The sequence below is a fragment of the Opisthocomus hoazin genome, chromosome 1, assembly GCF_030867145.1.
Source record: "Opisthocomus hoazin isolate bOpiHoa1 chromosome 1, bOpiHoa1.hap1, whole genome shotgun sequence".
NCBI classification, from domain to species: Eukaryota; Metazoa; Chordata; class Aves; order Opisthocomiformes; family Opisthocomidae; genus Opisthocomus; species Opisthocomus hoazin.
In genome coordinates this window covers 81,552,324-81,564,571 of record NC_134414.1, presented here as the reverse complement: position 1 = coordinate 81,564,571, position 12,248 = coordinate 81,552,324, and the positions used below count along the sequence as shown (strand labels likewise).

Genomic DNA, 12,248 nt, shown 5'->3' with positions numbered 1-12,248 from the left:
AAAGTCTCTCACCTATTTCTGTTCTTCTGAGCCACTCTCACCTATTTCTATTCTTCCACTAAAATAACTATAAAAAATTAGTCTGCTCTTCTTGTTTTCCGTCTTTGGAGTATGTCAGTAGGGACAGACCTAAACTAACCCCCTTGTTCATATCTTTTTGGTTTATTGTTCAAGATTAAATGCCGAAATTGCCAGCAATTGAAATTATAGGAAACATAAATTTGCAGAAAAAGATTACTTCCCTCCCCACCACTTTTATTTGTCTTCCAGTTTGTGCTTTCTCCTGTCAGCTTGGGGAATATTGCAAAACATAATTTAAAGACAATAACTATATAGAAAACAGAAACCCAGACCAGCTGGGGCATGGACAGTGCTAAGTGGTATTTGGTGATCTGCTTGAACCTTCTTCCTTCCAGCCGGCGCAACCTCTGCAGGACTATCGCGTTTCCATCTGCAGAAAGGCTCGGAGTTAGCGAAAGGGAACCAGAGATGAAGGCTGAGACCCAGGGCGAGGATAAGCACTGTGAGGTGATTTTCCTTTTCCACTCAAGAGCTTTGTGGTGAGAAGACAGCTCTACTGTCAGCTGGCCACTTCCACGGCCCTGGACGCCGGGCTGTGCGTGGGCCCCCCAACCCCTCAGTGGGACATGTTGCAGCCCAGCTAGCAAGCTGCTGCAACAGGGGCCTGAGAAATTTGGAGGAAAGTGTATTTTTGCTTTCATCTCTCCCATCTCCCCAGGTGCATTTTGATCTTGCATGCTAATGCAGAGATGTAGCACCCTATAGTTATTTTGGGTTAGTTTGTATTTCTGGTCCCCATCTTTGCTAGTATAGGCATATGGCCTGCCTGAGTCCCAGAGGACAAAGTGTCCTCTGCTGACCTTACCTGGGGATCCAGGAAGGGATTTGTGCCTTCTGGTTTCAGCAAGTGCCTCCTGCGGGCGGGTGGGAAACCAGGGCTGGCAGCCAGCCTCTTCCAGCCCCACTGCTCCGACAAGCCCACGGGTGGAAATAGCCCCGCTGCTGTTTCGGGTGCAAAACAGAAGTTGTAGTGATTTAAAACAGAAGAGGCTGTGAAATAGCCACTGGCCTATGTAATTTTGGGTTATTTCATTTTGTCTATCTATCTCCTGTACAGTCTATACTTTTCGATCTCATCATAGTTCATAGAAGTTTTCTATATTGCTGTTATCTTTTAAATATTTAGGAGTTCCTGTTCTGAGTGCTTATAAGCATTAAAAACATTAACAGTCCTCATAAGAAAGTTGTGAAGTTGGAGATACAAGTGTCAGTTTCCATTTTCTGAGAAGAGAAAACAAGATATGTGGGCAGACTGACTTGTAAAGGGTTAAACAGTAAGTAAAAGAGTAGAGATGACCATAGGGTGCTACAAGTCAGACATGGCCCTGTGTCTTATGCCTGAAGTCTTGTGTTTTCAGTGAAAGCTGGCAAAGACATTTTACTTCGTGTGAGCAGGCAGGTAATATAATAAATTGTACTGAGGTGTATGAACTCAGGAGCATCCTCTTCAGCACTTAGAGCCTTGTTGTATCTCCTGCTCTCTGGGGATGGCAAAAATGCAACTACCATTTCAAATGTAAACACTTCTGTGTGCTTTTCTGTGTTGTTTCATTTTGATTGCCAAAATCTGGTATCATTTGAAAGAATTCAGCAAACTGAAGATGACCAGATGACCCATGTACTGGTATAAGATAATGCATTAGAGAATGAAAACCTAGAGCTTTGTTTGTTGGTTTAAGTCCTCTCTAATATTGATCCATTCACATTTTGATTCATATTTAAATTGTGTTTTCAATTAAAAAAAAAGACGCATATTATTAAAGGATGCAGATGTTCCAGCAGCTACCTATCAGAACGTTTGCCTCTCCAAGAGCTTATTTGGAGGGAGGAGTAGTCTTAAGCTCTTTGTTATGTTCGTCATAGAGTTCAAAACTTAGTAGAGTTAAAGCCTTTCATAGTTAATAAAAATAACAAGATGGTTCCTTAGTGTATTTCTGGCATGAATATTAAGCTGTAATTAAGTATTCTTATTTAATGACAGATCAGTCTACATCTTGGAACGAAGAAGATTATATTGAGTTGCTCACGTGACACTTTAATTATGGCCATAGAGCTGGTGGTAAACAAATAAATAGTGTATTTTCCTTTACAAACACAGAAAAGGAGTAACAGCCTAGTGCGCAAGGCATCAGGATTAGGATTTAGGAGGCTTATTCCTTCCTCATCTCTTGCCCTGACCTGCACATTGGCTTCCGTAAATCACTTTTCGTGTCTGTGAACAGAGGCATCGCAGATAATTCCAGATTATGTGAAGACAGGACAATTCTGAGTGATTGAAATCAGGTATCCTCAGCAATAGGTGGCTCTGGGACATCACCTGGTTTCCAGAGGGCTGGTTGATCAGAGAGTGCCGCACTTCCAGAAGAGGCTCCAGCATTTTGTGAAGTACGTGCACTCTCGCGGCTCTCTCCTCCTGTTATTGCCTGCCTTGTTTCTTAGAGACTGGATGTTCTTCCAGCCAGTGACTGTCTCTGGCTACATGTTTATGCAATGTCTGGGGAAGCAGGCTCCTATCTGTCAAATTTTGCGTACTGTGACTAAGCTGAGTGAGGTAACAAGTCTAATGTGATTTGAGTGGCCGCAGCGATATCTTCATTCTGACTTTGAGGAGGTTGCTGTCTGCTGCAAAGCGAGCTTAGGGATCAACCTTCAGGCAAAGTAATCTTCCTCAATGCACTGGACAAAATGAACAAAGGACTGGGTTATGATTAATGACTTTGACCCAAAGTTTCAAGTCCCTGCTCAAATTCAGTTATGTAAAGTTGGGTGCTTTTTTTCTGTTTTGAAAACTGATGAAAACTACACATCGTTCTTCTAGTCCTTCATTGCAATGGCTTAGAAAAGGCAAGGATGGATCCACAAACACTCCACTCAAATCACTAAGGTTATATTGCACTTCTGAGTGGGAGAGATTGAGTTTGAAATTAAGACATGTAATTATTTCTGTGCATTTAGGCACCTACAAGTGAGTTCACTGTTGAAACCGCTATCTGAAGTCAATGGAGATCTCCTCAGTGTGGCCCAGAAAGCTGGCTAGCTAACAGGAGCTTCATTCAGCTGCCTGATAAGATAGGCATCTGATGTTATTTGAAATGACCCATGATGTCTTGCTTAGTCTGAAGCAGCTACTTTGGAAGAGGAGGGTTCAGAGCCATGGCCGCTGCCTTCCTCAGTAAACCTTTGCTTGTGTTTTGAATCTGACAGCCATCCCAGCGCTTCAGAGTAGAGCTGTTTGGCAGTTCTCCAGCAGAACTCATTTCTCGGAAGGCTCTGACATAAAACAAAATGAAACCTTCCACCACTGACTTCATCAAAGAATTCATGGGAAATAAGGCAGTCAAGCCTGTGTGCCTGCCTGCCCCTTGGGCTGACCCTGACAGTCTGCTGGGGTGATTCCTTCTGTGGTCTACTTTGTCTACAGGCTTCCCAGCCACCGGGTGCTGATGTGAAGATGAGGTGGGGCTTCCGAAACTCTCTGTGTACCTGGATTTTTCAGAAAGATCTTTCCAGAACATTTGGATTCAATAGAAACGGAAGGAGAGATTCAGGGTTCGATGCTGTTCGTGCCTGTTTGCCAGCTACTGTGCTTCTGTTCTTTACAGCATCTTGTGCTAGGATGCTCAGGGAAAAGCTTCTCTTTTCCCAGAATAGGCATGAATTATTCATATTATAAAAGCTCCTTTCCTTCAACATTTTGGTATTTTTTTAGTTTTCAAATTGCTTTGTGTTCTTAATTCATCAATGTTTTGTCTTTTATTATATATTAATATCTTTGATTCAGAAATGATTTCTCTGTAGCCACAACATTGTCGGGAGAGAGGCTTCACATTTTAACAACTCAGCCGTTTCTGTTTGTAGCTGCTGTCTTTTTAAAAGATGAAATCTAAAGAGTTTTATTATGGAGTGAATTTATTAAAGAATTCTCTTTGCCGTGAGTTGGGAATTGAAGAGAAATTAATTTGGTGGTGCTACTCGGTCGCTAGGGAGAACTGTATATTCAATAAAATATCTCTATCTCTTTCTGGTCTATAATCAAGGCAGAAATTGGATAAAAAGAGAATAATAGTGAACTACATAGGAAAGAGTAGGAGGAGAAATAGAACGCAGATGGAAACCAGGGCTTCTGAGTGAAGGCAGAGATTTCTGAAAAGCTGTGCTGCCAGACCTCTCTGACAGCTTTGTCTTCCTAGGGCTCTGACAGTTGGTCCTGGCCACCGGTCTCGCCAGCACTTACAGTCAGCTGTTACAGCCTTATTGATCAAAGGTTGCTGAACACATCCTTACGCCTGTGTAACAGTTTCCTTTCTAGCCTTTGTTTTCCTACTCAGTGTTTCAACTGAGTACTTTTTAGCTTGTATTTTTGAAGCAACAGTCATGTTAGGAGGTCTAGACAATGCAGAAGTAATTTGACAAGCACTGAGAGAAAGTAGCCCATGTCTTCACCAGGAGGCTGTGACACTGGAGCAGCTGTTGTTGTTTTACCTTGGAGTCTTGCACTCCTGAGTAGCCTGGTTTTGAAATGATTCGGTAGTTCACAGATCATAGTAATCAGTGCTGCCAGGAACACGAATATTTTGTGTCTCTCAAGTTTGTTGTCTTTAATATTCACAGGAACACTGTCCCAGCTACTCCATTTCTGACAGTTTTCAAACTCTTCTGTGTTGCGGAGGCTTCATGTTTGACTCTGTTCTTGAGAGTCAAGCAGTGCGTTGAGGGTGACTGGATGTCACCCCTCCATTAGCTGCCAGAAAATGGATGAAAGACTTTGCTGTACCAAGTAACAGTAATTTCATGTTCTCATTCTTGTTGCTAAGCCCCACCGTGCCTGTGCATAGTATTGTTCAGGTATCCCAGATGGCTGTTGTCTTTGCTGAAGAAAGGCAGAAAAGGCAGAAAGCTCTGTATATACACAGTTTTTCAGTCCAGAAGCAAGTCAGTAAAACAATAACATTTGCAAAACATGACTGGAATAATTCATATTGAGAAAGGTAAAAGAATGTTGGCAGAAGTGCCTGAGTACCCAGGCCCAGGAGATGGCCTTTTCAGTGCTTGCTGTGTCTTCCTAGCTGGAACCTGGGAAAAGCGTCACTAGCCAGAGATGTCTTGTTACCCAAGCCAGGAATGGCCTAATGGAAACTCACCCATTTAAAAAAGCAAGGACACAGAACAAACACACTGAACCCCCTTGCAAAAAAAAATCATGCAAGGTCCTTTAACTTATCAGCCCATGAGTAGATTTCCCATATGAACTGAAAAGTACAGGACATAATGGATGTGAGTACATGAGGTAGGACTTCCGTTATAAAACCAGTGTCGATGAGTGTTCCTACAACAGTCTGCTGAATATTGCTGATAAGGGGCATTCCACCAATATTTAATGAATTCTGCATCACAAATTGTATAGATAAAGGTGTTTTAACATGTTCTTCCTCAGCATTAAGCCATTTTCCAGCATAGCAGGCAGTCCTGGGTGCACATCTGCCTGTTTGGCCCCTCATTCATGTCCCTCAAAATGCAACTGCAATGGCAGTCGTTGAGTTTGCCAGCTGCTTCCTGCTCTCTGTCCTCTTTGCCCAACTTTCTCTCCTACCATGTCTCAAGATGGCAGTATCCTGAAGTCATAAAATACAAACCAGGTACAATCAGCTGATTGACTGGGGTGAGGGGAAGCTATTCCAGAGTGAGTACTCCTCTGATACCGTGGGTTGTATCACAACTGCTTTTTCAGTCATATGGCCACCCCTGTCAACCAATACAATCTGAAGTGTATGCATGCCTTGCATTCAAACTGTTCGTCACAGTGTTTAATATAGCAAGATTCTCACTGTATGCTGGTAGTTACTGAAAATGGTACTGGGAAAATGAATGGATTGCAGAAAAGGAGTTATAGGAGCACATTAGTTTTGTTTCCTGTCCAGTTTTCTGTGGTTTCCACATACCATAGTGTCTGCCCAGAACTCTGAGCTTTGAATTCAGGTGGAGGTGGAACTGGATGAGGACATGGGTTAACAAGGGAAGCACCACGAAGCCGTCATATGTAACTGATGCAGACACACGACTTCCAAAGAGTTAAACTTTTGCACCTGTTGTAGATAAATGGAAAGGATGTGACATTTCATGGAGACATGGCTGTAGAGACTGACTGTCATCAGCTAACATGTTTTGTGAGCATTAGTGCCTGGCGCTGACAAGACTATATGGCACTTTAAAATGCATTAATCAAAATGAGTTAACCGACAAGTCTTAAAAAAGCAAAACTGAAACACACACCCTATTAATATATCTCCCAGTTTTCATAAAACAGAATACTCCATCTGATGCTGAGGGAAAATTATTCTATGTTGATGATTTACTACTGATGAATATTTGAAAAAAGAAATATCAAAGCTTCTGTAAAAAAACATATTTTTCTCTGGGAATAGAGAATGCCAATTTAATGTCATTTTGTGTATATAGACTGCATTTTGCTTAAATAAGCTGCTCACTTGCAATCTTTTCTCTCCTTCTTCCACAGCCTACCTATGTAATGAGCAATACAAAGATACATAATTTCCTTTATTTACTGTTGAAGGGATACTGCAAGCAAATAGTTAATTGGGAAAGAATGTAAAAGATGTGACCAATACTGTAACAAGTAAAAGGAATTTCAGATGCAGAATCTCATGAGGAAGAAGTTAAGCAGAAATCAGTTTTACTTGAATACAACAAAGGGATTAATTACAGTTGTTTGGATACTAATAATACAATGATTTATAAACAAAAAAAAATCTAAAAAAATTTGGCACAAAGAAGTTGGTAACTGAAGAGTGAAGAAACATCATGCAATTTCTAGGAATCCCCTTTGTCTCAGGGCAAGTTTAGCCAATTCATGAACAAGATGTTACTGATCCTATATGTTTGTATATTATTGTGTTACTTTTTTTTCTTTTTTTTTTTTTTCTGAATTCTGACAATGTGTAGAGTAGCCTTCCCTGTGATTTGAATGATACTTATTATTACTGCCTGTCTACCTGCAACTTTTGGTATAATACTTTAGAGTTCCAAAGACGGGAACTTGTTCCTGTTTGTATAGAGCTTCATGGCAAACATCCTGGGTTTTACAGAGCAAGGTGTTCAACCACTGGCTGATGATTTCTCTGGCCTGTGATCAGGTGCTCTCCTTCCTAGAAGGCTGTTGGCATCAAAGGATGGGTTGGATGTGTTGCGTTGACAACACTCTCCTTCTTGTGGTCGTTTCTTTTCCAAGGGCTTTATGGTTACTCCTCATCTTTTGATGGGCTGTCATGTGGTAAAAGAATAGCTAAAAGAAGAGCAACTTTCCCAGGAAAGTTGACAACCAGGAGTGAATGAGGCTGCTACTGCTGGAACAATTCATCATGCTCCCTATCCAGATGCTCATGATTTGCTCCAGTGGTTGCAACCTTCAGCTTCTTCCTTCCCAGGAGATCCTCAGGTGCTGGTACACAGGCAGGACGTGTGTGCATCTGTCTGTGTGTATTGCAGTTGATCTATGGGTGTATAGTAGATCCAAGACTTTTAGTCTTGACTGTGTGTGGGCAGGTGGACGTACAGTGCTTTCACGATAGGTATGGGCATGATCCAGAAATGGAGTCACAGCATGTGCTCTTCTTCCAGCCTCTCACAACATAAGGGTCATCCACCCAGCTAGAAGTCTAGGGGACTTCTCATTTAGGGTTTCCTTTTCACTTTCATTAAAACAGAAAACGCGCCAGAACAATGAAGAGATCCTCAAATAAGGGAACATTAAAACTTTCAACATTAATTAAGCCCTCAGAAGATGGGATGAGACAATTAATTAATCATACATATGCAAATCTGCTCCCCATTGCACTGGAAATTTTTTTTTCTCTTAAATTATTGTATACTAATTGCTTAATATATTATAGTATTTTTTTTCCTTATCTGTTTAGATAATCGCTTTTCGCAACAGGTGATAGAAACTAAATAGGAATTTTTCACAGAACCTTCTACTCAGCATATCAGATAAGGTGGACAGGAAGGAAATCAAGTTAAATCTTGTGAAAAGTTACACAAGTTGTCCTTAATGGATGGTGACGATGTCACTGTGCTTATAGACTGGTCACGGTGTGGCCATGTAAGCACGTTTATTGTTGTCTGAGCCTGCTTGATATTTTCTTTTTATTGAAGAATAGGAAACAATTTGCTATTTAAAATGGTTTGGTAAAGGCCTACTAGGTCTGCATGAATAAAACCAACAACTGTCTTTCAACTCATACATAACCTTTATTTAACATATTTGATATTATTTTGAATAGATCCCCTCTGGTGGGGAACTTACTTGACATTTCATGAAAAAACAAAAATCTTGAGAAATCCTGCATATCCTGGGAGAACCTTCCCATGGAATTAGCAAAGGCACATGGTATTTCTGATGCTGTAGGAGGATCCATACAGACCAGGCTCTGAGGCTGTAGGGAGCCTTGCTCGTAAGAACCTAATCACACAAATTCTGCCCACAGACAATTTTTTTTAAAGCATTTTAGTTTTGAGCTATTGTCATTAAGATATGAGTGTCACCAACACTGACATTTATACTTGTTTGTGCTGGAGAGCTGTTGAACGCAGGAACATAATGCCCAGGGAACCATTGTGTGAAGCAATGGTTTACCTGCGTCACTAGATCTTTAAGTAAACCACAGCAGTACCTTAAAAACTTTTGGTTTCTCTTTGTCATCCAGAATAAATTGCATAAAATATGAATGCTCGCATTCATCATTGTTCTGCTGCTTTACAGTATTAAGATATTTTATATTGCATCATCGCTGATCATAATAGTAGCCACTGTGTGAGCTTGTGGACTCCAACGTTTTGCAGTCATCTTGATCCTGCAAAGAATTATGCATGCACATAGCTTTGTGCTGTTTGCATAATCTACTGAATGCGAATAGCACTATTTTCCATAAGAGGAAGAAGGGTGAAGAAGCATTAGTAGAGTACTAAACTAAGGTAAATAAGCACTTTGCAAGTGTTTCTAGGTAGTATCTCACAGTACAGTCATCTTCTTAAAAAGTAAAAATTATTCCAGAGGTTACCAGGACCTGACTTTTTTTTTTAATGTGCTGACCAATATTTTGCTGAGAGAATAGCCCACTGGATAACTGAGTTGTCTTATTTATTCGGTAGTATTTGGAACAGGACATACTGTCTTTATCTGTAACTGTTAGTAAAAGCTGGCTCCTTGGCGGCCATTGAAGGAAAGTGTGGTGGTATTACTGCCCTTTGCAGCCTGTTGGTATCAGTAGTTTTCCTTCAGCTTGAATAGATTTGATCAAGGGCTTGGCATGGAACTAGTAGAGCTCTGTGCACGGAAGTGCCTCAGCAGGTCACGTTTCTTCTTCAGCAGGTCACCTTCTGGGAAATGTGCCTGTGGTCACACAGGGAATGTGTTTGCCTCGCAGAGGCGAGGGTGCTTTGCCCCAGCAGCAGCCAGAGCAGTCGCAGTTTGGGTAGCCTTGGCTTGCTGTGTGATTGTTATGACATGGCTCTAACATTGGTAAATAAGAATAAATGCCAGATGCATCAGATAAGTTAATTATGTCTAATAAGTTGTGTTGTATTTATTGTATGGTGAGAAAACAGAGTTGTTTATTTTTAAACTGTCTGCACCTTGTCACAAAAAAGCTTCAAATTACTTAGTTTTATATTTTTTTTAATTAGGCACTGAGTAACCTATTCAGTACTTTCTCATTCATCAAGCAAATTCTTCAGGAAAAGGCATCCTGTCAGGTGCAGCAGCCAAAGCTATGAGCAGTGTTGGTACTGTTAATGACTTGGAGAATGACTGCAAAGATTATGATATGACACATTATTGTCTGGCAGGCATTGATCATAATTATATCACTGATAAAGGCAAAACATATCAAATGTTGTGTTCTAAATATGCCCTTCAATAATAGAAAAAAATGCCATTGAAATAATTTCAGTGGTAGTTGTGTAATCCTGCTGAATGTAAAACAGAAATGTTTTGCAGATCCTTGGGATAAAAGAAGTTATCACCCTAAGCCATTCACTTATTAAGTTTCATTTAATACTGATGGTATATCAGACATTATACATCTTTCACCATTTTGCTTTATGACATGGCAGACCTCTGACAACTATGCTCTGTGTAAAATGTAATTCCCTGGTTTACCTGTCTACTTGGATTGAGTTGCGGAATCTTAATTTGCTGTCGTGGTTTCCATGATCCTTTGCTCATGTCATATTGTTGTTACAATGAACACGTTGCACATACAGCATAGCCTTCATCTTCTTAAAGCAGAGAACAGACCTTGTTATCCTTGCAAAATGAATAATTAAAGTAGGATTTTAATATTTGTGTTTTGCTTTGGGTTTATTAGCTCTAACTGTGAAAACTAAATCAATTATTTTGTATGCTCCATCTCACTAGCTCTTGCAAAAATGGACCAGAGTTTTCCATAGATCTGTCCTGCGGCTTTAAGCTATCTCAAAATAGCACTGTTGGAGAAATGGGCTGTAGTCTGCTGACTGAACAGGTAGCATTTTTATCATTACCAGCTTGAGATCTGCATAAGGACCACAAGTGTGCTGCAAAACTGGGGAAGCTGATTGTAACTGGTAAGGTCCTATGGTGTAATGTAATTCTTGTGTTGTACCTGCCTTGCCTGAATTTGGTTTTTTGTTTTTTTGATTGCTTCTGTAGACTCCAGAGGAAGGAGCCTCTACAAGCATCTATGCAGCAGTATCGCCTGAGATGGAAGGAGCTGGTGGCTGCTACCTTTACAATGAGGAAAGGACAAAATCGGCTGACGTAGCATATGATGAGGAGCTGCAAAGAAGGCTCTGGACAGAAAGCTGCAAGATGGTTGGGATTTCTGATGAACCCAGCAGAGTTCCATAGAAGAAGCCACTTCCAGCTGGGTAAATGAAATGTTTTGACAAGCATCTTAGGTGAATTCTTGCAGCATCAGTCATCATCCTGGAAATCACTGTTCAGTCCCAAAGGCAAACGTGAACAGCTCTGTTCTTCACTTAAACCCCTAATCTGCTAGGGTGTGGGGGGAATATTCCCACAGAAAGATGTAGTGGTTGGTTTTAAATCTAACCATCAGTTTTGTAAATCATGATGTTTCAGTCTGTGATTAAAATACAATCTTTAACCTTGTGCAGAGTTGAGTTTTCATTTTTTGTTCAACAAAAAAAAAGACTTTCCCTGGTGAGCATGTTATGTCTGTGGCGTGCTGAACTTAAGCCACCTTTGTACATATAACTTACTCTTTTTAAATCAGTTTTAAAAGTTGCAGCTTTTTTTCTGTAAGCTTCATTAATCTTTAAGACACTTTATAGTGAATGTCATGTTGTTCTAATGCAGACATTTGGCATTCATGATCATTATGTTGTTTCTATCATAATGTTAGTTTTATATGTCAACTTTTATCCAGAGGTATTAACTGAAGCTCAGAACCAAAAAAAAGTAAATAAATAAGGTTTTCAGGCAGGATATTGAATACAGTTTTTTTCCATTCAAGTTCAGCTCTCCTTTAAAGGCGAGCCATAAGAACGAGGATGGGATCAAACATAGTAATGGTGACACGGGTTTTGGCAGAGTGTCCCCTTTACTCCTGAACCCGTGTAACCTTGCGCTACAACTTCTCCCATTTTCTTTGGCAAGGAGATTCACTCAGCTACTGCCCGTTGCATGAAGAATTGCCTCCTTTTGTTGGTTTTGAACCTACTTCATATAAGTTTAATGCATAATCCTATAAATGTCTTTGCATTTCCTTTTATAAGATATACACTGCGAAAGAGACCAGTAGGTGGACGTAAAGCTTATGTTCACTTTGGGGCACTAGAAATCCCTGCATGACAGAACTACCTGCAAACACAGTGTTGTGCTGTCATTTGCAGCAGACTAGAAACAAAATTAATGTGTTCTTGTGCACTGAACCCTGGACTAATATCCCTCTTGGGTTTTTTAGTTCAAGCCTGGTACTTCACTGACCACATCTCCAGCCTCTGGTTCAGAGAGAGATCACATCCAACTGAAAGAAAGCATACTAATAAGTCCAGAGACTAGCAAGGAGATGCAAAGACAAAAAAATAGTATGAACAAAGAAAAGCAGATGAGAACAAAAATAATTTTAAAAATCTGAAGGAGAACATAT

At 40.4% G+C, this 12,248-nt stretch overlaps 1 protein-coding gene across 1 annotated transcript in view; it reads left to right on the top strand.

Annotated features, from left to right (window-relative positions):
• Positions 1-11,248, top strand: part of DHRSX (dehydrogenase/reductase X-linked) — a 171,214-nt gene extending 159,966 nt beyond the window's left edge. The window contains exon 7 of the mRNA XM_075427790.1: positions 10,787-11,248. Coding sequence (XP_075283905.1) covers positions 10,787-10,984 — 198 coding nt within the window. The 3' untranslated portion in view covers positions 10,985-11,248. The remainder of the gene's footprint in view (positions 1-10,786) is intronic.
• Positions 11,249-12,248: the final 1,000 nt, after the last annotated feature.